The 27893-nt window shown below is 37.9% G+C and overlaps 1 protein-coding gene across 1 annotated transcript in view; it reads right to left on the bottom strand.

Annotated features, from left to right (window-relative positions):
* Positions 1-27119, bottom strand: part of SKAP2 (src kinase associated phosphoprotein 2) — a 122793-nt gene extending 95674 nt beyond the window's left edge. Inside the window, exons 1-4 of the mRNA XM_054815586.1 lie at positions 26931-27119; positions 16056-16161; positions 13676-13701; positions 3815-3919 (exon numbers count right to left, since the gene is read on the bottom strand). Of these exons, the coding sequence (XP_054671561.1) occupies positions 3815-3919; positions 13676-13701; positions 16056-16161; positions 26931-26979 (286 nt within the window). The 5' untranslated portion in view covers positions 26980-27119. The remainder of the gene's footprint in view (positions 1-3814; positions 3920-13675; positions 13702-16055; positions 16162-26930) is intronic.
* Between the last annotated feature and the right edge of the window lie 774 nt (positions 27120-27893).

Raw genomic sequence — 27893 nt, 5'->3', positions numbered from 1 at the left:
TAAAAGAAGATTATACTGTTAAATAGGAAAGTTTCCGCATGGCATTGAACCTAGATTTAATACCATCCTAAGAAACCTGAAAATGAAATAAAAAACAGTAACTTTTTTCCCCATAAATGCCTCAACCAAAAATAAGTTTGTTACCAACTTTAAAGAAGGTCTTACTATTGCAATTTTTAAGTATTTTGGTATGCTTTGGTTTCTAATGGATCAAGACATATATATTTTCCACTACATACATTCTTCAAAATACAGATGGAAGGGGAGTAAGAATTTACAAGCCATAACATTGTTATACAATGTACTATACAAAAACCTGTCATTTAAGTTGCAAGAAACCTAGTCATCAATAAGTGAAAAAATACCCCGCTCAAAAATCAATTATGTTGAGTCTTTTGTATAGAGAAGTAGTACACCTTTCAGGCAACTGGTATTAATGAGCAGACATGGCTATAGAATCTCCATCTGTTTTTCTGACAAAGCTGTGACTACTCCAGTCTCTCATTGAAATTCCATTAATCTGGTGCACCAAGGACCAATGCGAAAATCAAAACTCCATCTAACCCTTTATCAGCTCACAATAACCTACAAGTGAACTCTGCCTGTTAGCATACAGCAAGTTATGATTTTGCTATCAATCAGGCTGTTAGGCAATAAAAAAAAAAATCAAGTTAAGAACAGAGTGCCTGGCAGTGCTGTTTTGTTTTGTCTGTCTTGTTTTGGGGTTTGTTATTTTATTTGGGGGTTTTGTTGTGCTTTATCCCTCTTCCAATTTCTGTAGGGTGTCTGGACATGTAAGCCTATGCATCATTCTCCTTCGTTGTGATTTAATTGCTGCCAGCAATCAAGTCAAAGCATCACTGAAGTGTGCTTGAATTTCATTAGAAGATATAACTTATGCTACTTTCCTACAGTACCTAATAAACCATAAAGAAACCAAAACACATATGGCTTGAGGGAATAACTGGAAAATTAGGTGGCCATTTGGGAACTGAGTGAACTTTTGAACCAGAGGAACAGAGAAGAAGAAATATTAAAAGGAAAGACAGACTTAGAATGCACACGGAGACGTGGGGGTTTGACCTTTTCAGTACCTAGAAAATTACATTAGCATTATGAAAAATACATATCATGTTTAGAGTTTATAATCCATCAAAGTTTAGATACTTTGTTAGTGCCTACCATAAGGTAAAAGTCAAAAGGACAACATAACAATCAGATTTGACAAAAGGCCTTTAGGTGACCTGCACTAATTTAGTTATCCCATACTTATTGTTAAATGGATTATCTCTCTTGTAATTAATACACCATTAGACAAAGGTCACAGAAAAACTCCAGGATTTTACAGTGACTGTAATGTACACGTAATACACCAATTCTTTATCTGTTACCAAGCGGGTGTCTTCACAAATTATATTTTGACAGTAACACTGCAAAGTCAAATAGTCACACTTTCGGAAGTCATACAAACCTTGCAGTCTAACTCAAGTATATAAAGGTAAATGTCTGTTTTGTGGGGGGGTTTTAGCAGAGAATGTATATAAAAGTTTTACATAAAAATATGAATAGACTCAAATATATAAATTAAAAACACCTCAATTTGGTTACCTACAGGTAGGCCCCTCTGTTAATGTCAAGAGCCATGATCCTACACAAATGAGGTTTTACACCTGCACAGAGCCCTACTGAACTAAACTGGTAAGCATGTAAGATCAAACATCTATGTTATGGATCCAGCTTCTTTAGTAGGATTTAAATATTGGACATTAACAGACTGCTAAAAACCAAAAATACGGTATTAAGCTTCAACAAACCCATTCATGCCTATGAGAACTGAAAAAAATGGCACCTCTGAGGATCAATCCACCTCTTGTAAGATTCTCCCAACATACGTTTTCACATATAGTCTAGGTGGCTAGACCTGAATGATGATCTATATATGTTAAAATCAAAATGGTCTTAGAATGACACACTGGACATTGAAAGAGGAAAACAGAAACACTTCTCCATGAAGTGAAAAGTATTTGTAGATCAAAATCTACCACCTTTTCTCAACTTTTCCTCATGCTGCATTCCCACTAGATAATTACAGAGGATTTATCATAAAATGTAGAAAGACCAGTGAGGTAAAATCAACTTAAATATAATAGAATCACACCTGCTATATTTCTACTTAAACCGGAAGAAATTAGCCAAGATATTGTTGGGCAGATATTATGCCTACTCTCATAAGTTCCAAAATAGGCTAAAAATTAATCACCCAGCTATACAAATTCATAGGGTATTTCATATAATCTTGCATCAGCATTTTTCAGCCATTCATTATTTAGGTTCATGAACACTATCACTTTTTTCTTAACTGTTTTGAAACAAATCTATAATCATATCTCCTATTAAATAGTCATACAATTCTGTCACATACCCTTTATGCAATCAGTACCATGTTATTAAGTTACAATTAGAAATAATGTTAAGATTATGTTTGTAAGCAAAAATAGATACATGGAAAGTTGCATTCATCTATAGTTGGGAAAATTAACTTGGGTTTTCTAAAAGCCATATTCAATTTGACTGATAATTACATTTCAACCAGAAAGCAAAAAGGCTTGTTTTTATTTTTTTACTAGAAGGTCACATTGCCAAAATGCAACAAGCACAATATAATTTTTTTTAAAAAGGGATTATTATTGTTACACATTTTACAGAGTTCTGGATATAAAAAAAGATTGCATTATTCTGAATCAGTGGTTAGAAGGTTTATCACTTATGCATGTACTTGACTTATCCCTGTTCTGCAATAGACATAATTTTATACCTCATAAAAGCAATTTATGTTTCCAAAGGGAATAATCTGGATAACATAAAATGTGGAGTGCTATGTTGCGGGAAGCATATTTTCATTCAGCAATTGTATTTCGAGATGGAGCTGCACAGTTTGATCATCATATCATGTCAGAAAACATCATTCACTAGTAAGTCTATCTAACTTCTAGTGCCACAAATTAATATACATCGTTAATTTATTTGTACATATACTTAATTTATTGCCATATATTATCCATAGAAGGTATTTATATTATGTATACAATAAACGAACCTCAAAAATATGGACACTATGCTAAAGCAAGCTTGTTAACTGTTGAAATATTCAATTGTTCATGTCTTCGGAACAGTTGCATTTAGCATTAAATTTAATGAATACAAAATAAAACAACATGGAAAACAGCTATGGAGCCTCGGTATTTTTTTAAATGCAAACTCAAATTTAAAATTTATATAATGAAAACATTCTACAAAAGACTGTCTTAATGGAAGGAAACATTGTAGGAATAATTAATTTAATATTTTATGAACCTATTCTGCATGGAATTTGCAGAAAAATATCAATCATGTAAACTGTTTCATTATTTATTAGATAAATAATACAGTAAGCCATTAAGTAGCACAATAAAATTAAGCAAGAATCTGATAATGTGGAATTAACAAACAATTTGTTACTACAAATATTCACACTGTTTTAGCCACTGATCTATCTTTAAAAACATATGCATCTACAGAAGATGCTTTGTTATGAAAAAACATGAGTTTAAAAAAACATGTAAATTTGAGACAGCTTCACTATGCTCTAGGACCACTAGAGAGAGCTCTTCAGTTCCTTTAAAGGTTCTTGTAAAGGTAAGAAAGCTGTCCAGCTGTGATGCTTATCTGTTTATCTGATTCCCAACACTAACATTCACATCACCAGGATCCAATTACACGAGTTTGTAGCAAACTGGCAAATCTAGTACTTTCTAAGGTAAACAGTGTCACATACCATCAGAGGGTGCTTCATCCTCTTTATCATATCGGTCAGATGCTATTGAGACACTATCAGGAGGCGAAGGAAAAGAGCCCTCAGACTCTTCCTCATCTTCCAATTCTGTAAAAGTTAAAAATACATTGGTAGTTAAAATAGCCTATCACACAAACACAAACAGAATCCAAAGACAAATATTTTCATTAGTAAGGAGGATAGAAATTCCTATCTCCAACCAAAAAAATCCCATTTCTCATGGACTCTCGTAACACGCACCTTGTACGTTCAAGCGCAGCTGAGAGCGCTGCTGTTCTAGGGCTACTTTCCAACCAGCCGCATGCATGGTGCTGGAGTGGTTTCCCTAAATGCTGTCATGTAATGAACTCACTCTCAGCGCTGCACAGCTGACAGCTTCTCACCCGTGGAGGGGCGTGGGGGGGGGAAAGCCACACACCACAGGAAAGAGGTGGGCAAGGGAAAACACTGGCAGGGGAAACGGGCAGTGCCAAGCTCCAAAGTTCTGCCTGTCGAGTGCAGGAAGGAGCTGCAGCCACTTCCCTTCAAGCAACTGCCAAACTCCTCTTGGCAGTTTGTTATCCTCTGCCCACTTTCACTTTTCTTCACCATAACTAGGCACTACTTTGCAAATGGTGTATGTGTATTCCTCCTATGAAACTAAAAATTGAGTCGCCTTCTGACAGCATCCAGTCTGAACTTGTGGCTTAATGCAGCATGATGAATTTCTTATGCAACTGAAAGCCCTACTACAATATACACAAAATCTACATTATTAGCCAACCTATGCGCTACACTGAACAGAGTGCATTAAGTGTGAAGGTCTGGGAAAAGTAAAGTGAAATTAATATTAGTAAAGGCTTTAATTTAATTAGACAAAAATTTAAGTTCTCCCTCCCAAAACTCAGTATATTTTCTCAGATTTTTTTTTTTAATACCATCTAGGCAAAGAAGAGGCGGAAAAACAACATCAATTACATCGTTCCTTTAAAAATAAAAATCAAGTCTTGGTGAAGGAGGAAAATCCAATAACATGATAAAAATTACCAAACCAAAGTCATAAACCTGATGCTCCAATTGATCAAATGACCCTCAATTTTCTTAAAAAGCTTATAAAAACTAAATTGCTCAAGCGTTGCCTTTTGGTATATTCATATGCAGAAAGCTTTCCAGAGACCTCCAGACATACTTCTCTATTTATGCGTTCCCTTTTGGAGCTTTGCATCGGTTAACTAATTTCTCAGAATCCAAAATAAACTCCATGCATAGTGAAAATATTCTTCTTCATGGACATATGAATTGCATTCATCAGTAGGACTGCCTTGCCATGTCTGAGAGTTTTACTCCTTTGCTTCCCATTTAATAATGGAAAATCATGGAAAATTCAGAGTCCATGCCTAAAAAGCACCTTAGTTGAACAGCAAGTTTTCTGTGCAGATAAGACAACAAAGCCTGATTTTTGCTTTGCTGGAATTCCTTTACATCCCAAGACTGTTGAATACCAAATTGGTTTTCCCTTCATTAATTTCGTATGCTTTTCTTGAGAAAGCTTTCTTTCAAGCTCCCATGCCGTATAACAACTGCTTTGAATCTGAACCTGACTCCAATCTATTTTTGACACATCCATCTTCCAGTAGCACTCCAGCCATCGTGTTAATCTGATCAAAATATTTGCATTTCATCACACCTGTCAAACCAATCAAAAGTAAATTACCCCTCTCCAGGATTCACCTCTTCCTCCAAACAGAAAATCAGAGAGCAGAAAGCACATGAACAGCAAATATTATGCCATGTTTACAACTACCATGATAATCTTTCACACTTACACACCAAAGACCAGTTGCCTCTCTCTGTCTATACATCTGTCTAATCTTTGTTAGATGAGACTCCATACAAAAAAAAAGCAGACATGATATTCACAACCTATACAGTATCAAAAGTTGTTCCACTCTTTTCCTGTCCTAAACTTTTACTAGCACTAGAATACATAGAATATATGTATGTACGTATATACATATATATACACACTATATATATACACACATACAAGCCCTGGTTCTCGGTCAAAAATATCCTTTTATCAGCTATGCATAAACGTACTATCATTTAACCTTCATGAAGGTGCCAGCATAAATTTAAAATATTAGGCTGTATTTTTAGAGGAAAACATTTCCACAAACACCACACTCCAGTACTCAAAATTCATGGGCTGAATAGTAAGAGTAAACCTAAGTATATCTAAACAAATAGCACTTGTGGATGACAAATAGGCAAGTACATACGTAGAAAGAACATCTCCAGAGAATTTTGCACCACTCAGCGATAGATAACCTCTTTCACAGAAGTTGTGATTTCTTATGTAAGTTTGCATAGTTGCACTGTTACCTTGCTCTTCCATCAAGTCACAACACTACTATTTTCTAATTATGCTTAGGATTTCAAATTCAGTAAACCTTTGTGCTTTGCATTCATATAAAAGCCAGATGATACAGAAACAAGGCACTTTTTAATACATACATATTTAGAGCACACTATGTACCTATCCCAGGTATATACTGTATTTGAAACAACAAAAGCCATGGGCACACTGAATGTACATTTATAATAAAACAAGTATCTGTTCTAAGTCTACAATATCCAAGTTCAAAATGCTCTTAAAACAAAACAATCCCAAAAAACTGTTGAGGCATTATGAAGAAAGAAATTACACACTCAGTGCTTTTAGAGAGTTTACAGTCTTCAAAGCATTCTCTAGAATCCTAAATAAAGGCAATCCCATGTCATACAATACTACATTTAGGTACCCACACATTTTCATGTGAAAAATGTGGAGAACAGGTCACAAGACACTAGAGGTATAAGCAACCTGTAGGCCTGCAGGACTAGATTAAACTAAAAATCTTCCATTTTTTATTTTAAATAAATGTATTTGTAAATTTATATTATACACTGAAATGCAATCTTTAAATCATCTAATTTGTACAGAAGAACTGCAGGCATTTCAATAGGAGAGCTGACTCAATGTGCTCTGGAGCTTTAACAGGCAACATTTCACAACGTTTTTATGTGCTTACATAAAATAATGACTGTGTGCTAGTATCAGCCTTGGGGTTTTGCTTCCTAATCCTGGCCAGGTTAAAAGATATCTTAGGAGAGTATGCTATTAATATATATTGCCCCTGGCAATTCAGAGAGGGGCTTCCTCTTGATTCTGTGGGGTCTCCTGCATTCCCACTGACAATAATCTCTGCCCTTTCTCCACTTTTACATGCTCCTCCTTCAAGGTGTTGCACTGAAGTTTATACTCCACCTACTGAGGAAGACTAGACAGAATTGCATTTGAAGCTACATGTGTTACTCCTTGAATAGTCAGAGGAGTCAGTGTTGAGCAGCACAAGCCACTACTCTCTTCAGGTGCCAAGTACCTAAAAATACACCCAAAAAGCATCAATAAATTAAAGAAAAGCATTCAACTTGCATTTGTGTAATAGAAAACTGAACTACAAAGCAACAATGGGCATCAGGTAAATGTATCCAATACAATTTGCAGGCATAATTGAAAGCATTACTGCCTAATCAGACATCTAAAAGCAAAGCATGCTCAAACGAAATGTCTATAGACTCATTAGTTGGCAGCCATTCCATTACAATCACACATAATGTCAGTAGTGCCTTGAACCTGTGCCAATGACAACAGCATAAATTTTGCATCTCATTTCTGTGGTCATAAAATTAATGATCAGTTTAAAAATACTTCTTTGCAAAAGTTATTGCACAAAGAAATGACATGAACGTGTCCCTGTTATGTAGTCACAAGGATAATTAAGGAGTTGATGCTCATTAATAGTTTCTTGTTTCCCCAGACTACCGTATGATTTATCTGGAAGTTGGGAAAAAAAGTTTAATTAACAGTAGATAGCTAACAGTTACAACAATAACAAAAATACATATATGAACTGACCCTATTCTCCAGTTTCTGCCATTTAAACTAACCTCTTACAGGTTTGATAGCAGAATCAATATTTTATGTTATCTGCAAAAAAACCCATACAATGTCTTTCCTTATTAAATGCTACCTTTTCCATTACAGCTTATTTATTGATTTAGGAAATAATGCAAAGGGTAAGTGTACCACATTAGGAACGGAGCATAAAACAAACAAGGGCTGCACTTCAGTCCCCGACCCCTGTTCTGAAGGCTTCCAACAGATTCAGTGGGTACAATCTGAATATAATGAACAGGACCATATTACTTTGTAAGAATCCAGTTTAAAAAAAAAAAAATCCAGGCTTATTTTTCTCCAAGAATTCATTTTCTTCTGCTGTAGTGTTATCATAGTAATGAACCCCTAAGCATTACAGATACTGCTTCTGGTGCTAAATCTAAAAAAGAACAAGCAAGATGCTTCAGCCAGCGCCTCAGAGAGACTTGCTAGCTTACATCCTCAGATCACTAAACACTTTCAATTTATTTCTTAAAAAACTCTAAGACAGAGTGATGCATTAAAATTGCTCAAGTATAAGAGAAATAAAACAACTCACAAAAATAAAAAGACATGCAGGTCAAAACACCATGCTTCTTGCCATTTCAGAAGGTCCCAAGTCACAGCAGGTTGAAATCACTTCCTCCTGTCCAATCTCTGCTGCAGTAAGAGCCCACCAAACAAAGGACTTTATGAAGCCATCGAGCAGATCAATGCAAGGTTCTCACCACACAGTTTTTCACAAAAATAACTAGACAAGGTTGTTTTCAAGCTGGCACAGGTATACTTTAGCCCCTTGATAGCTGCAGCTGATTTTTTTTTAAGATGCTACTGACCCAATCTATCAGTCATCTTGCAAGACTGGATTCTTCTGATTGCATAGCAAACTGAAAGTGGCAATCTGCTCCAACACACTCACTCCTGAAGAGTATTCTAGAATCTCATATTAACATGATGGTTTTTAATGGTTGTTTTGTAATGGTCAAGTAGGAATTCTTTAGCAGCTATTTCTTAAAACAATACTGAAACAGCATTAGGTTTGTAAGCAAATATGCCTCAAGCAAGAAAAGCAACACAACTTTTACTTGCTGAGTTGCCTCTCGTTCTGATGATGCACATCAGGATAAGACCATTTTGTGCTGTGCTGGTGGCTGTATCTTGTGCTGCTTCAAATTGCACTTGGCATGGACACTTCACAGATAAGAGCTGTGTGTAGCTGAAAGGGACAACACGGTGACTTGCCTACAATGAAACACTCCAGACTTCCAGGACAGTGATATTTGGCACACTTCTGAAGTATCTGATGGTGTCTCCAGAAATACGTCATGATGATCTTCAAAGGACTGCATAACGACTAAGCCATATCTTTCCCATTTATGGTTAAATACTAACGATATATTTATGCTCCTGACTGAAAGCTCAAGCGTGTTAAAATATACAACTCACATCCACATACTTCTGACAACCACAAGCTACTGCCTCCCTTTCTCAAGTCAAAAAAAGAATCCTACCTGCTGCTGCTTCCTGAAAAACAGACTTTAGAGACAAAAAAGGAAGTATCCCCTCCATACAAAACAGAAAATACAAAGACTCTGCACATAGTGCTACTCCGTCAGCTTGACTACATCCAGGAAGCAGGTGTCTCACACTGCAGACACTCACTGCTCTGCCAATGAGGCATCCAAGTCATTTAAAGGTTTCCTACAGGTGCTCTCAATAATTACATAGAGAAGAACATTGATGCTCCCGAGACACAGGTTTATCTTCTGTTATACTACAGTGAAATGAAAGTGAAAGTGGACCTTCATCAGTTTTTATCAGACTGAAAAGTGGTGGTTCAGCAAATGTCAAATCGTACTTTTCTGCATAAATAGTGCCAAAGTCGTGTGCTGCGGATCAGATAGAAGGTGAACCGAGTGCTTTATGGGGAACTTGTTCTGCAAATTCCCATATTATGACTCGATTTGGCTAGCCTTTTGGTGTCTCACTTTCAACACTGAGCCAAAATCTTTTGTGAAAAGTGATTAAAAATATATATTTTACTAAAATAAATGCAAAGAACAGATGGCAAGCAAGCTTCAAACACAAATACAGTTTCTAGGGCTTATAGTGCTTCTGCCAACTTTAGCACTATTTTTAGCATAAATTGAAAACAAGGTTCTTTTAACTAAACATTTTGGCAGCCATGGTATTGATTCAATTAACCTCAAAACAGAGAAATGCCAAAAACTGTATTAACTCAGAATCTTTGACAAAGTTCAGACTTTTATATCCTTAATGGAATACTAGCCTTATAAAAAATGAATCCAATTTGTATGAAAGTTATCTCAGTTTTCAAGTTCCTTCCCAATTCCAAGACCTAGAACAGGTCACCTTGAGTGTGCCTATGGCTTTTTGTTTTTGCTTAAACTGCTTAAATGAAGAGTCAAATACTTCAAATGAAAAGAAAAAAAAAGCAGCAGTGTCTAAAAGAAAAAGACATTTCTATTGAGTTCTTTAAGAATAAAATAAAAATAATAAAAGCTTAATAACACAATAAAGTAAAAAATTGTGGAAAGATTAGTGGTTTGGATATTAATAATATTATACATTTTTTGTCATAAGAACAACATGCACTTTCTTTGTCCATAAATCAACATTACACTTAAATGTAAAAGTCAGTTTAAAAATCAGGTAACACATCACACATGAGAATTAAATATTTTCACATGTACCCACTTCCCCTAAAAAGCTTCATTTTTTCCATTGTGTAGACACAAGAGAATTTTTTGCCAGTGTATTTACTGACCTGACAGACAACATAAGAAGCCTTATTTTTAAGAGGATGCAAGAAAATCTTCAAGTTCATCAATCTGGTTGCAAAGTAGTATGTACGCACTTTCTGAAAGTTAGATACACACACATGGATGATTTTGGTTTTAAGGAGCCTGGTTCTACTTGTGTACATGCTCTGTAATGCTTTTTATTCTTCTTTTAAACCTCCTTGCCTTATCTTTATGGAAGGTAAGATTCTGTATGCTAGTGGCCAAAGCCCATACAAGAGCTCACATACAATACCTTGGTCAAACTGACTAGTCACTACACGCAAAGCCAATGGAACTTCAAGAACATGCAATGATGAAAGAGCAGAGTGACGAGCTGATGCCCACAAAGCATACTTGTGGAACAACTCACAAGCTGAAGAAGCTGCTGTTTGAGAGACCAGAGTCAAGTTTCATTATGTTATACAGGAAATATATGAATTTTGAAAGCCCACTTCTTTTGGCCTCCAAAATATTCTTCTGGATGCCTCTAGAAGGATGACAGATCACAACTCATAAGATTCTTGAAAAGAGCTGATATCATATGATAATTCATATAATATGATAACTTCTATACTATGATAATATGGCACATAACATGAATCATTCTTCACCTTTCCTTTCAGCTACAACAAAGATTATTTTATTTGCATTTTTAAAAAAATGGAGCAACTGCTACCACAAAACAAAGAAGAGCAAATATGAAGTTTGAACATGCACAGTAGTTTTTATTCTTCCTAGTTTGTTTCAGCAGTTTCCAACATTTCTGCTTCCACCCCTTCTTTTTTCCTAAAAGATATTCTCCTTTTTCACCTTATATTTTGGGATATTTCTTCTTTTTCTGGATGGAGGAGGAACAGGAAAATGTCTGATGATCACTGCCGCCTCAGTTTTTAATCTTTTCTCAAATTTTCCATTTTTCAAATGTCTAGGTGTGCACAGAGGTATGAACAGGCACAAAAGTTGACCTCACTCAGCTGCTGCCACTGCTTTGTTACACTAGTAGCTGGCCAAGAATCTGACTGCTTACCTCCATGTGGGTTCTTTGTTCTACACCTACACAAGTCATGCCTAATTTGTACAGGCCTAAAGTAAGAATGACACAGCCAACTAAAGTTTAGCACACACTTTTTGAACACTGGAAATTATACCAACAAGCCATACCACTGAAACACATTCCCTCGAATATTTTGCAAGTAAGTGCAGGTTCCCATTTCTCATGAATTTTTCATATTCATGCATGTAAATGCACGTGAATTTCTCCAAATTTATTCTTGTTTGCAGAAAACAATGGTATAACTTTAGAGCCCTCTCATTTTATTGACAAATACTGAAAGAAAACTAAAGTGTCAGCATTTGCAAGCTTCACCATCTGTACATAGTTCTACCATCTGAACCAAAGAGATACATCATGAGAATTAAAAAAAAAAAAAGGCAATATAACCTTCTTAAGAAACAAATGCGCTCTAATACAAAGAATAAGACTGAATACAATTTTCACAGAAATCAGAGCAAGTTGATTACAGACTACATCAATTAAATCATCTATTTGAGTGGAGATAATGAAATCTCATCTCTATTAATAATTTGTTGAATCAGAAAAGAAATTCTGAATCAAATTGCCAATGAAGAAAGTAAAGAGACCAGAATTTTCTTGACCTTCAAAAAAAAGCAAACCAATAAATGCAAACTCTGCTCTTTGTAGACAACTCACGCGTTTATTAGAGTCATAGCCTCAGAAAGTTATTAAGTCTTCAAAAACAGGCTCCCCAGAAACTCAGATGCATTTGCAATGAAACAACCATCCCACCTAACTTCATCTTCATCATTTTCTTAAGAAAATAAATTTGACTTTTCCATCCTTAATTCTGTTGGACAGTGAGGAGCAGAAGGAAACTACATTTTAACTTCAGTAAGGGTATTGAGGTGCAATAGAAAAAAAACAGTAAATTATTTTAATATAATTTTTAAAGAATCACATAGTTTGACTTCCCAAAGATTGCCAAGATTTTGTAAAGTTTCAAGTGGTATTTTCTCTTTCAGTTAAACTGTTATGGCTATACAACTTGACTTAAAGAGTGATAAGAAATGTATGAACTTGTTGCGCCTTGTTATGTTACTTGCCTAACACAACTTACATATTTTCACTTTATCAGGAGGCACGCTGTAGCACACACATTTGAACCTCCCTGTCCAGAAACAGACAGTTCTTCAACCACTGCAAAAAGTGAAGCTTTGCATAGGCTTTTTTGACCTCACACTGTGACCCTCATACCAGCATCCACAGGCTATAGGTCACGACCTCAAGAATTAGCATCATGGAAATAAGAGCCCTTCCAGGTTTAGTTACAGAACAGAACACTGTAGCAACAAACTGCTCAGTCTTTTCTAAACTGAACTCTGCAGCTTTGTTTTAACTCCACTAGAAGACAATAGATAACCCACACTTCAGTTTTCATTACTCGCACACTAAATCGTCTCCTCTCCAAGTAAAGGTCTGAGCTCCCGCCGCACTATGAAAACATTCATTCAGTGTGGATCAAAAGCCAATATCATATTGCTGCTAGATGATCCTATTAAAAGGTTAAAGGAACATCACTATGGAATTGAAGACTTTTGTAATGTTAAGAAAAAAGGCTTAAATAAGTTATCGCTATTAACATTTTATCTCGTAAGCAGGCTGCTTTGCACACACTTCCTCTGAAAATAAAAGCTAACCCTGCATCACAAGGACTTTCACAATGCTACATTATTGCTACTTAAGCCAGCCAAAACAAGCTCCATTTATATTAAATTCTGAACTATATTTCTAAACTAAGCTTTTCATCAGTAAGCGTTCTCAGATGCGTTTAACGAAGGAAACAGGACCTGTAGCGAGAATTTTGCAACTGGGAAGCTTTTTCCCGCTTTCCTCAGCAGGGGGAGCCAGCCCCCTCGGCCTGGAGAGGCTGCACCGGCGAGCTCTCCTCCTCCTCCTCATCCAGCTGAGAGGCCGGCAGTGGGCAAAAACACACCGGGGGAGGGGAGGGGGGGGGGGGGCGATAGGGGGAAGAAAAAAAAAAAAAAAGGAATGAGATTTACCTTTATCCTGGAATTCTTGAGGATAACTGCAGAAAGAAGAAGAAAGAACATAAACTCACACTTGTGAATCTGAAGTACTAGAACATAGCATAGAACAAGTACTAGTTTTCAACAAGATTTGTACTTGAAGCTTAGCGCTGCAAGTTTTCCTGAATAATTTTTAGGGATTTTTGGCTAAAATATTTTAGCCAGTTTTTCTTTTGCCTTTGCAGTTAAGAGAATCCTCAGTTACTTCAAAGAAGACTTGAGCAAAACCAGATTCAGAGAGCGGCCTTTTCTGGGAATATACATCTACTCAGATATTTTAAGGTATAAACATACAAGCATCTCTAATTTTAGTAAATCTTCTAAATGTTAATATATTTCAAAAAGTTTTGTGCACATGGAAAAGCCACTAAGCATACCTTAAAAATAACACAGTAGGTCAGCAGGAAAAAAAAATCCACAAATAGTGGGTTTAGTTGCAGTAATTTATCAAATCCAAACGAAAAAGTATTAAAAATTAACTAGAAATTTAAAAGTTAAAGCATGCCTAAATAAAAAAAAAATTAAATAAGATCTCAACTTATTTAATGCCTAAATAAAACCAAAAGACCACTATCATCCCAGAGGGAAAAAAATACTGTTTTGTCAGAGCTAAATCTTGATATTTCAGAAACAAAAGTAATCAGAGGATATAGTTTGATGTATAAAGATAAATAATCAAGACAGAGTTATGTAAAAATGGCATCTCAAGAAGCACGCATGGACAAGAGTTTACGTGAAAAGAAGAGGATTTCACCAGAAGTAACTGGCAAATAAAATGCAGCTACCAAGACTATCTTTATAGACAATAAGCAGTGGTGCACGTATCAGTCTGGTCACTAAAGAGATGCTTACAAGTAACGAGCAGGAGAGAAAGGAAAGGTCTAGGGATAAGAAACTGAGATATGCAAACAGAGATAAAATGCCAGATCTAAGAAATCCTGCGTAGCAGTTAGGCACGGCCAGATATGTGGGATGTGAAAAATCAAAGACTACAAAGTACATGTATTTTTTAGCCTGCATGAAGAGTAAAGCACTGTTAACAGTGAATAATGTTACAGGAGACGAGGAAGGAATTAGAAATTAAAATAAGACATGAAATCATGGGGTCATGTAAGCAAATAGCAAGGGACTCAGTGTCAACTGTGCTCGTAACTGCACGTTCCCTCCTTTGATATTTCATCATCCAAAAAAACATAGTTGAGTTACAAGACTGAAGAAAAAAAGTCAGTAGTGCTGTACCTGCAAGTCATCTGTACAGTCCCAGTAAGCTAAACAACTCAGAAGGGAAAGCACACAAAAAGAGAACAAGAAAAAAAGAAGAAAAAAGTAAGAGAGAAAGAAAATCCTGGTTCCTTTAAACAAACAAACAAACAAACAAAAGTAGTTCCCTAAGCATTTATGGCCTGAATCAAAGGCACACAAATCTTCAATTACAAAATTTTGGGACACATCTCATGTCTTCCCACAGACTTAGTGCGATACAAGGAATGATGCCCTCACCAGAGGATTGTGCCGTCTTTGAAACTGTAAACAAGTTGCCACAGAGGCAGGAGCATATCATCAAAGCAAGGGTTAGGAGATATCCAACAGGAGTAATCAGTAGAAAAACACTTTGGAAACAACAATGGGAAAAGAACAGCAAGTACTAGATTATATCCTAATTGATTAGAGTTGGAAGAAAAGAAATTTTGCAAAGAAAATTTTGTAGCACAAATAAAACTACAGCCAAATCTCTGTAGCTGAATTGACTGAAATTAAAACACAATAGAACAGTCTCTCAAATCATACCTGATCTTTAAAAAAAAAAAAAAAAAAAACACTAACAACAAACCACAGCCCTCTGCTTGGTCTCTCATAGTACTTCACTATTATAACACTGCTGAAACAAACTTATGATCTATAAATAGTTTCCAGTTATGTTTCAATTTTCTATTACGGAGCTAAATGACAGAATATACAGTAAAGCAAAAAGTTAGCATTGAATTATGCTGGTTTACACCAGCTGAGTATGGTGATGTGGCAGTATGCTCATTCATATTATCAATGCATTGTATTTCTCTTGTTTTAATAGAGCTTACCAAAACAGAGGTGAAGGCAAGCTCTACCCAACCAGCTTGCAATCAGGGTTCAGAATATTACAGTAATTCAAATGGAATATATCCTTCTGTTTCCATTTCTTACTAAATTGTAGCAACCTCAAGAAAGATACAAAGACTTGAACCCATGCAATGAAAAAAATCAGGACCTAGACAGATTTTTCATTGTTAATATTGTTAATGGTTATTAAAAGATTGTAAAAACTTGTTATCAGTAAGTGATTTTATAACATATTAAAGCCACAAAGCTCACTTACCTTGCTTTAACATCTTTTATCTTCTTAAGAAGAACTTCCCTTTTTTCCTTTGCTTTCTTGGATAGATTTTCTCCTTTTAGTGTTTGGGAAATAAATGTGTCAACATCTAAATAAAAAAGAAAAAACACAGTCAAAAAAAAAAGATAAATACTGCTGTAATGAGTTTGTCCTGATAGTACTGTGAAAAAACTAAGAAAATTATTTTCAGGCCTACACACAGCGTAGTTAACGGACATTTCAGATTCTAAATGGGATACGTTTGTTCTCTGATCTACTTATGCTTAGCACAGCAAATCCTATGGTAACATTTGATTCTTGCTCACTTAATTATGCCACATAAGTCCTAATAAATTGCAGTACTATAACAATTACTTTCCATCACCTAAAGTAAGGGATAAAGCCAAAACATGGAAATAGCCTTTATGCATGTATTACTGTCATGCTATTTCAGAAGTTCAAGTTACAAAAATGGTTGACTAATTCATTATTTCAGCAGCAACGCCTACCCAGCTGCTAATATAGGTCACTTACTGGTTACAGTATTCTCAAATGTTCTCACATTGTCTCTGAACTCCCTCCTGGACTAAAAGTTCCTATCCAAAGTCTTAATCCTGCAAACAATTAGGTAGGCACAGTAACCATATTGACAGAGTCAAGCCCAAGCGTGTAGTTGAAGTTAAGCATGCCTGCACTTGCAGAATCACAAACTAAGGCTCTAATTTGAATTGTATTTTTTTATTCTTATCCAGAACATGCATTTATATAGTCATGTAGAATCAAAGCATTCCATAAAAGTTACAATGGTTCTTTGTAATATAGCAAATATTCATTCTATAGGATAGAAACAATGCAGTGACTGAGAATCTGGGGAAGCGTAACTCCTCCAGTAGCATGTTTTCTTGGTTAACAAAAATAATTGCCAAAAATAACTGTAAAAGTTTCTTGCAGTTACCAATCAACATACAATTATCCTGAAAACTGAAAAGTAAAAATACAACCAAAAAAGTCCGACTTGTTAATTTAAATTTCTCATTTGTATGGATAATAACTGTTTGTTGAATAAAGGGAAGCATGTTAGTAACAAACACCCCCATGCAGTGCCTGCCCCCCCCATATATACACACACACACTTTGGACACTTTGGCTCAATCTGTGTAGATGCAAATATGTATGGGTAGTACTATTTTAATCCTGTAACTTTAAATCAGACAAGACATTCCATTTTCATAATGTAAATACAAAATACAAAACAACCAGCTACATACTCAAATGTTTACATGCAAAAGTTTACATTTTAAAACAACATTAAATGAATATTTACTGCAGATTTCCTAACTGAAAGCCTTAATTGCCTGCTTTTTTCTTTAGAAAACAGAAGTTCAACAGAAACACATCCCACTTTGTATTTCAGGCTGCAGGAAAATAAATTAAGTTAAAAGTTACTCTTTGAGAACACTAGCATAGCTATTACAAAGATTTCAATCTTTATACATAATTTACCAGATTATTGTTTAGATGTTTAGATTGGCTTGCTGTCATCACAAAACGTGGCAAAATCTTCATTTTGTAAAGTGTTTCAGAGTTCTGAAGAATGATATTGATCCCCCTCCCCACAAAACAGAGACGCTTCCTCATCGCATATTCCAAAGCAGCCCTGAGGTGGGGGGACCCACGCTCAGTTCTATGGCATTCCTTTTTTAAAAGGACAGAAGGAAAGGCACTTAATATCTGTATTAATGAATCCTCCAGACACACCCCCAACAGCCCCTATGCCATAAAGCAAGCATCCCTGGAAACATTTTGTCCTAACCCACAGAAAATTTATACATCTTCATAAATTCCAATGACTGTAATTTCCGATCAGCAGGCAAATGAGGACCCATGCAATCCCCAAGACATTGACCATCCACAAAACCTCCCTTAGGTCAAAAGACTCGATACTTATACTACTGAGGGTAAAAAAAAAAAAAAAAAAAAAACCACAAAAAACCCTGCCAACAGCTCTTCCCCTCAATGAAACCCAACAGGATTTTCCAGTACAGACCAATCTTTCACTCTGGGAAGAACATGCTGATTTAAGATCTCTTCCTTTACACTTCTACAGATTTGTTTCAAAAAATAGAGAGCAGCTTCAAAGTTCTACCTAGGCAGCAATATGTGAAAGCTTAGAGGAATTAGTCACATTTATAAATAAGGAGCAATGCTTGCACAGTAATCTTTGGATACTAATTCATCACAGAACTTTGTCTCAGCAGTCTTCATTTAAACTCAAGGGGCTTCTTCACTTTTTGGAAAAGCTCAAAACCCAGCTGAGAACTCAGTCGTCTTTGGTTTTGACTGACTCTCAAAGTTTTTTTTTTTTTCATACTTTCAAACAAATGTTGAGATAACTTGGTTTCTTTTCCCCACATACTCCTTAATCATGTTATCAGAAGCAGCAATTACCACTTCTGGCTTAGTCCTCAAATTTTCGTATCTACAGTGTATTCTAACTATGTTGTTGACGCAATCTGTTCTTTTCTGGAAAAGTTTGGACTTTGAAAGCAGAAATAATGCAGGTAAAGAGCTGAAGTAGATGCTTCATCTATTCTCAGTAAAAGTAGGTAATGAGATGGGGGGGAGACAGAAAGAGAGCAGGCATGCACAAGCTCCTGATAAGTTTGTTGTTTCTAAACAGCAGCAGCAGTTACAGAGAAGGCATCCCTGGGATGGCTTCCCTCTCCTGTGAGATTGTAAAACAAGTTCTGTGAGCTTAGGTAGCCACAAACAGAATGCACTGTACTCATTGTGGAACCCCACTACTTCCATAAGCCCAGAGAAAACATACAACTTGATTCATCAGAATCCCAAAATATGAAGACAGACTTGATGTACACATGATCCTCAACAGGATACTAAAGAAGCAATATACCTGGAAAATTCCATGTTACTATATCATAGATTTTCTTATCTACTCACAATTACACAGAATGTTACATATCTTGCTCAAGCCACCTTCTGATCTAGCACTGTAAATCCATTCAGGATGTGCCAGATGCACATGAGATAAGTAACTTATCCTAAGCTCCTCTGGACAAGGGACAAGAAAGTTATGCAAGTTACGATCATCTCTTCACTACCTGTACTTCCACACTGTGGCAGAGTATGGAAGCAGCAGTCCCTGTTAGGGAAAGCTTCACCACTGGCTTAACATAAAGAAACAAACATTCTCGCAGTTTCTATGACATTTCACAAAGGCATTTACCTTGGTATAAGAACAGAGCTCAGGACTTGTATGACAGATGCAAGTATCATACAGTGAACTTCAGACAGAAGCAGCAAAATTTACCCACTTCTCATTGCTATTCTAGTCACCTACTTGCTCTTCCTTCTCCAGAATGATCTCTCTCCTCTGCTAGTTTAATGCTATACAGAAAAGGAATGTGTAAACTACTAGTCACAAGCACTTGAGTGTAGACATGTTTCTTTCGTGCTTCAGTAGGCATTGGTCCAGTGAGGAATTTAAAAAGGAATAAAAGATAAACTCCAAAAAGAAAACCTCTTTGAACAGATTTCTGATTTAAAAGCACTTTTACTAATCAGTCACCACACAACAAACAAAACAAATTATCTATTTCCATAAATTGTTTGTTTCTAACAAACTGAGCAGCTATTTAGTATCACACATTGCAGAGGCTGTTTCCATTCAAAATTTGCTTCCAGAAATGAAAAATAGGTGCTGAACTGAAAGATACAATTTACATGATCCACTCACAAATTGCTCTGTCAATACAGGTTACAAACTGACGGAAAAGGGAAGTCATGCTACCATCTAGCTCTGCCCACTTCAACCAGCTCACACAGTTCAAAGCCTAATTGCCATTTCACACAACAGTTAAAAGTTGAAAGGCCATTTTAATTTCATTTTCATCTGCATTCCTTTTACAAGGAAAAAAATTATGATTTATTTTGCTTTTCATTGTTAAAACATTTTGTGGTTCTCTTTACTTCCATGACTATAAACAGACAACACTGCAAGTTTTTCATCGTTTTAAGTCTTTGGGGCTATTTTTTTTAAATGAAGGCTGAAAATATGCAGATAGGCTTTTTCAAGAATGTTGTAAATTTTTAGCCCAAAGCAAGTGCTGCATTAAAGAGTGCTAATCATAACAAGTCACAGCAGTTTTGTTGTTTATAGGGCTTAATATTGTGATTGTAAGTCACACTTAATAAACGAAGACACTTGGGCAGAACTACCTCATTTTTGTGTCAGGGTGGGCCAAACGGACTCTCATAGAAGCACTCAAAAACCGTGCCCTGCGTCATCCTTTCTCCTTTCCTTCTGTAAAAAAAAAAAATGTTGTCCATCACATTATCAAAAAGTTAATCACTACTTCATCACCTGATGAGTTCACACCATTCAAATGATAGAGAACAATTATAAATCAGCTATGAGACAGGCACGTTTCCACCGATATGGCAGTGCACACATGCAGGTCCCTGTCCTGTTTCAGGGCAGGACACACAGCCGTCATATGACAAGGGACACTTGCATGGGGTCACCTGGTGGATGAGCTGCCAGTCACACAAGAAAGGAACGGCAGGTCAGCAGAACAATCCCTCCAGCCACAACAAGCCTTTTCCAATCTCTCTGCTCCACCTCAAGGAATGAGAAAGCCAGAAACTGGCTGCAAGCCACAGAATTTGGGAAGACAGGCCAGAGAATTTTGGAAGGTAGCTGCAAGCTGGGCACGCTTGCGCACACACACTGTCCAAAGGTGACCAACATTAAACAATCTGCCACGTATCTTTCAGCTTTACATGGGCCGGCATTAGAAAGCAATTAATTTGATTTCAAAGTTTTCCTGCAATTCATTAATAGGGAACAGGTTTGAACACAAATTATCAGGCGATACCCATGACTGCCTGTCCTCTTGAATCAAGAAACATGAGCATTTTGCTTCTGCTCTCCCCCTTCCTTCCCAACTCTATTTAAAAGTTTCTCTCCAGAGTTTGCTAAACTGTCTTTTAAAAAAATATTTGTATACATATACATAAACAGAACATATGTCAAATAAAAATGACTGACACTCTAAGATGTCTAAAAATATCACATTGATGGCAGCCTAACAAGTAGGTGTGCATTCCTTTTAGCACGAAGTCCTGGAAAGGACAGCCTTTAGAAATTGCTGTACCTTACCATCCCCAAAAGCAAGGCTATCTTGCATGTTGCTACATACAAAGCGAGTATCATGCCAAACATTGACATGCAACAGTTTCATTATCGATTTAGAAAGTAGAAGTACACCTAAACTGCTAAGACTCCTCAAATGAAGTAAATAGATAAGACAACTCTTTTAAGAGGTTCAAGAAAAAAAATAGTATAATCAAGGATATCTGATCTCAAGATATATCTAATCTCATTGGCTGAGTAGTTGAGCATCCTCCCTCTTCATTAAAGAGGTGAGAAAAGATCAAGCTGTAACATATTAAGCATATCATAAAAAAACCACACCAGTACAAATCATGATCAAGTTACAAAGTGATTCCAAATGAACTATAATAAAAAAAACCCAAACCATTAAGGATTAACCTAAAGATTTACACTGTATGCCACATTATGCTGCATCTATTGTGGTTTGTTGACATATGATTATGAAAGAAACGTAAACCCAGTCAGATGAGAAAGATAGACTCCATGTTAATTGAAAAAGACAAACTAAGTGAATAATGAGTATATAAAAAATAGCCTATGCCATTTTTATCACCCATATATGACACTTATTCTCAAATTTATGGCAGAGACAATTGAACTATGTTTCAAATCACTGAAGGTTATTTCTTACCAGGAATGCCTCTGTGCATTTTTTTCACCTCAGTGTTTCTATTCTTATTCCATTACTATTGAAATACATATATATTACCAAAGCTGTAAATACATGTCTACAATAATCGCCCTGGTTTATCTTGTAAAGATGGATTCTTCAGCAAGAACCAGCATTTGTTAAAGCCTTGGAAATGTGAAAATGATATTCTGAAACAAAGGAGTAAAGTTTTGAACAACAATGTCCTTTTCAAATTGAAACAGCCAATGAAGAACAGCTACACTATACCTAGGTGGCTTTTCCTATGACAGGAATGTAAGAAGCAAGTCCAGCAACAGCTGACAAGGAGGTCAAAAAAGGACAGTTAGTTTTCTGGGCATCAGGGGTAAATATAACTACAGTAGTGCCCAAAAATAAAAGGTCAGCAAAATTAAACTCATGCACTGGATCCACCGTTGTAGTTTTCTTGCCTTGCCCTCTTCTGCATACTTTTTCCAGGATGCAACTAATAAAGTGGGTAAAAGATATTAATTTGAAAATAAAAGAATCACATTGAAAAGAGGCAATTTGGACAATATGACTAAGCATTTAAACAAACTGAATAACATCTGGGTGAAAATAGCTTCAAGGGCAAGAACATTGGTTTCTGCTTAGTATTGGGGTTTTGTTTAGTAGAACAAGGAAAATGGATATAAGGTTTCATATGAACTAGAGAAAGAGTTTTATTTCATTTTCATAGCAAAAATCTTTGTAACTTTTAAAAATTAATACAGAAGATTCAAAATGGAAATACTGCAAAGTGTGAAAGAAAAACTGAATAAAAAAGGACCCTTACTATAATCACAGATGTCATGAAGATAAGAGGGAAAAGATGTAAACAATACATATATCTAATGATCATGTTGCCATCAAAAACTTTTTAAAAAATAAAGAATTCTTAACTTTTCCAACTAAATCTCCATTAATGAAAAAAATAGAGATTTTTTTTTTTTCTCTAATCAGGATGACTGAAGTAACCAGTCTGATTTACATTACAGGAGAAATAATACGCCTTTGGAGAAGAAGCAGCCTCTGAAATCCTTCTCAGCTATGGACAAGCCAAAACTTAGAATGTGCATCAAAGAGTAAGGAAAAATAAAAATAAGCAAGCCACCAACAGTCTACATAACCAATAATAATCTGACAGCAAGAAAAAAAAAAAAAAAAACACCAAAACCACACAACACAAACCCTAGTAACATTCCACTTTGCCAAACACCCACAAAAAGATCCTGAACACAAACTCAACAGAGGATACCTTTTCAAAAGAAAAGGCACAATGGGGCTGGGCTTCCCTCACTAAATTTCAAAATCTCAGGCATCATCTAGAAGGTGCAGAGACACAGGCAGGTAATGAATAAGTTACATACACTACCACACACCTCCCAGGTGTAAAGAGGAAGGTAAGAGAGCAACAAAATTACTTTCTCGTCCCACCAGAAGTTCAACTCATGACCAGAGGACCCTGTTTCTGTCTCCAGTGTTTCCCTCCCACCACTTGAACAAGTCAGAGAAGAGAGGGTGGGATTGTGAAATCCCAACAATCCTCTGCAATAAGCTCATTGCCACACTGACCTTTCCCCTTCAACTTTACAGAAACAGCTTCCTCCTGTTTCCAACTAATGCAGTTAGCCCCGAGCTCAAGCTGTGCTTCTGCCTGGAACGTTTCAGTGCCACTGACATGCAACTATAATGATCCTGCCAGCATGTGTGACAGAATTTGTTTTTGTGGTAAAGATATAATATTGTTTAGGTTCAAAGTAAAGCACTCACAAGTCAGAAAGTTTCCTGTGCAACTTTAATTCATCCCCTGGTGTGTTTATTCCCATTATCGCCATGTTTAACTGCGGGAGCACTTAGTATGTTTTCCAGTAGGACCCCTACTTGTTCAGCGTAGTGGGTGGACAGTACTCCAACAATCAATCAAGGCTAAGCAGGAATAAGGAAATCCAGATGATCGCTCTTCCACCTGTTGCAGAAGCTGGAAATAGTAGGCAAAAAGACCAAGGAGAGGAAGAACACCACAATATTTAGAGGTTTTGTATCTGCCACTGCCTCACTGCTATGCGGCTAAAAAAAGAAAAAAAAAGGGTGCTTGTTGCTGGACATTAACTGCATGTTCTCAACAGAACCTGATACAAAGAAGTGCCTGGCACTCATAATGGCCACTGAATATAGACGTCCAACTCACACTATTTTCTGGAGAAACTAGCACAGCGTGGAGGCAGGTGAATTTGAATTCTAATTCTGTTCCATCATTGATTATTTTTTGTGACCCCAGATCACATCTTGTTTATTACACTAATTTTACCGACGGGAAAACAATATTCCCTCATCTCAAAGAGCTGGCTGAATCAATACTTGTGAGCCATTAAAATAATACATTAAGAAGCACTCTCGCAGAAGAGCATGCAGAAATTAATAACTATCTACTCACTGTAGTCTTTGTATTGTATAAGGGTTGCTTAATGAATAGTAAAGATATTACAGAGCTCCCTTCCTTCCTCCATTACCATACATCTTCACTACATGAATAGCTTGAGCAAAAAGAAGCAGAAGACTAAATAATTAAAGATTACGAGAATCTAAACATATCAGTGAAAGAACTGCTTACACAGCCTGAATTACTCTAGCTCCTAACTTTCACACACTTGACCAGTAACATAAAACAAAAAAAAAAAGGGGGGGGGGAGGGGAAGGAGAGGTTACACAAACTGTAAAAAGTAATGCCATATATTTTTAAAAAAGGAATCAGGTTACTGAATTTTTACACTGTATAACCATAATTATCATTACATTTGTTTCCTTTTGACAATTCCACAAGTAAGGATTAAAAGTTATGAACTATTAGTTGTTCCTCACTACCTTCTCCACCCTGCTAGATTTCTGCTTACTGCATAATTAGTCATAAAATTAACAAGTGTTAAGCTCATTTTGCATTGAGTCCCAAAAAACCAAAATTGCATGTGAATGTAAATTAAGTTGAAAATATTATCATTACAGTTGTAGAGAAGTATTATGTAGCATTTATGCTACCATAACAATAAACCAAAGATTTAAAGATGATTGGTAAACAATTCCCTTCTCCTTCTAACTTCACTTCTACAGACAGCACTAAAGAAACTACCTTGTTTTCTTCCAGAAAAGCTGAAGCTGTACACACTGTACAGACACTAGATACCTGTATATAACTTAGGCTGTGGATCATAGTGATTCTGAAATAATATATTTCCTTGAGGGAAAACAGGTGTTCTCAGTTTCACTTCAAAATACAAACCTTTGTATCGCTCTTTCTGTGGGAGACTGGATAAAGATAAGGAGAAGGACAAGTTGTGTAAATGAGGCACCATGACAAAAAAACCAAATCACAGTCTGGAATGATCACATCTGCATCACACCCTGCCCCTGAAAAAATCCTAAAAGCCCTTAGAACACTGAAGAGTTTCAAGATCGGCTTCATCCAGTGAACACAGCTCCGAAACAAACACATGCACTTCATGTGATCACAAGGTCCAGAAAACAGTAATACCACAGAAACTACCAAAGTTTGGAAAGGCTGGCTAAGGCTATTTTTTTGTTCATTTGTTTTGTTGTGGTTAATGATTAAGAATCTACGCCATGAGAAGCAATCATCAGCAGCTTTCATTTTTTCTGGTGGCCTTCCACGCAGATTTTACTACAGATGGTATGATCTGTAAACAACGTAGTTACAAACGACAGTTAGGAGAACACTTAAGATAGTTGGCAGAAGTGCTTTAAAGATGAGAAGACTGACTGGCAAAAGTAATGTGTTTCAAGCATTCACTCTTACAATCAAAATGTTTAAAGAAAGAACAGTCTTCAAAGGTGAAGAGCTAAACTAGATTCTAACAGGTGCCCAGCCATGTAACTGAGTACTTCATTTCAAAGGGAAGTTTTTGAAAACCCTGGGTAATCTGAATGGCTTAATCAGATCTACATAAGCTCCTGTTGTAGAAACAGAAATTCTCAAAAGAAAGATACTCCCACTGAAACTGAAGTTGTTTCAGGATAGCAAAGCCTTTTATGAGTTTTTCATAAAGGTAAAAGAAAACCCAAATCAGAAACATAGAATTTGTTTTAATGGACAGCAAAAAAAAAAGTTTTTTAAAAAATATAAATCTTGAACATAAAAAACATCACCAGTATTTTTAAGTCTTACTAACATTATTGCTGACAACTTTTCACAGCGAGAAATCGTCCCATTCCTATGCTCCAACGCATCCATAAGAGCGTGGACAGTCACAGTCAGACGTATTTGACTGATATGACAAAATGTCAGCAATTCAGTAATATCTTAATTCGATGGCATTAGCCTCAGCTGTTTAGCAGGGAAGTTTTTCCTTTTTTTTCCAGTTAATTCGGGGAAAGGATCCTGCGGGCACCAGAACGACAGGGCTTAACTCCCAACACTACCTGCCGGGCCACTGACACACCTCGGAGAAACTTTCACCTGATCGCTGAGGGGTTCACTCGGCGGCCAGAAACAGGGCCACGGGGCCTGCCTGACGCCCGGTAGCTTTGACACCCCCCTGGCCTAGCTCGCCAGAGGTCCCGAACACCTCACCCCTCCCTGAGGCGGATGGGGGACACTGCGAGCGCTGGGCCGCAGCACGATGGCCAGGCCGGGAGCGGGAACCAGACCTCTCTCCTTCCTCATTTCGGGTGCGCCGGGCAGCCGCGGGGAAGGGAACCGCAGCACCGCGCCGGAGGGCTGCCGCGGCCACAGGGGCACAGCGGGAGAAGTAACCGGGGGAGATAAATTGTCGGGTGGGGGGAAGGGAACCCCCGAACCCACGAAGTGGAAGCGAGCGCCCAGCGCCCGCTGAGGAGCGCTCCGCCGGGGCTGCGGCACACGGGGATGGTCCCGTCCTCCCCCCGCGCAAGCCCCGGCCGCGTCGGCTGCCTCGGCCCGTCACACCTCCCGCCGGCCCGCCCCCCTCGGCCTCCCCTCCGCCCTGCTCACCGCCCGCCCCCCGGGAAGCCCTCCCTCCCTGCTGGCGGCCGGCCTTACCTGCCAGGAGGCTGCAGACCTCCTCGGGGACGGCGAGCGCGCCGTGCATGCTGAGGGCGGCGGGGGGCAGCCGGGCGACCGGGGACACCCCGCGGGCGGGGCTGCACGACTCGCCCCGGCCCCGCCAGGGAGGAAGCGAAAACCCCGCCCCCCGGCCGCAACGGTACGGCCGCGAGCCATGGGGGCGTGGCTTCGCGCCACGGGGCGGAGCTTCGTGACGCTTTCCCCATCCCGCCTAGCTCCCCCCCGCCCTCCGGTGCCGCGCATGCGCTTCATCCTCCTCCCGATGTTTGTACTCGCTGCTGGGTGTCCCCCTAGCAACGCCCCAGCCACGAGGGATTGCCGCCCACGTGACCACTGCCAGCAACCATTTTGCGTGAGGGCACCGTGCAGGCCCGTCCCTCTTGCCAGAATCAAACATGTATCTCAGCGTTAGTCATCTGCTCGCCTCCGCCCCGAAGCTCACGAGAAGTTGACTATTGGATGAGAATTCCAGGAAGTTGCTCTCTGATTGGTCCATTGATTGTCCCGCCCAAGCGCCAGGCCCGTCCCAGGCCGAGGGCTGGGGGCCCCGGCCTCCTCTCACAGGGCTGGGCGGGGTGATGGAGGAATCGGCGGGCATGAAGAGTGATACGTTTTGAATCTAATTTGTTCCAAATATCTTTCCAGCCTTCATTCAGAGCGCCGTGCTGGCCTCAGCTCGCCTGTTGGCAGGCGGAATGGCGCTGCTGTGGGAATAAGGGAGAGAATGTCGACCCTGGCATTTATCAAGGCTCTGCTGGTTCCCCCTCTTCCCTTTCGGCCTGCTGCCATTGCCAGTGGCTGGGTTTGGGATAGCAGACCTGCCGTCATTACCGGTGCCAGGGCTTGGCATAGCAGACCACAGCCCGACCTCATGTCATGTCTGTGCCTAACTCCCGGTAGTTTCAGCTGACAAAATCAAGCCAGAGAACTTGAGGAAAT

Source organism: Grus americana, chromosome 2 (assembly GCF_028858705.1).
Source record: "Grus americana isolate bGruAme1 chromosome 2, bGruAme1.mat, whole genome shotgun sequence".
NCBI classification, from domain to species: domain Eukaryota; kingdom Metazoa; phylum Chordata; class Aves; order Gruiformes; family Gruidae; genus Grus; species Grus americana.
Note: the sequence above shows the minus strand (reverse complement) of the source record. Positions and strands in the feature narration are given on the sequence as shown.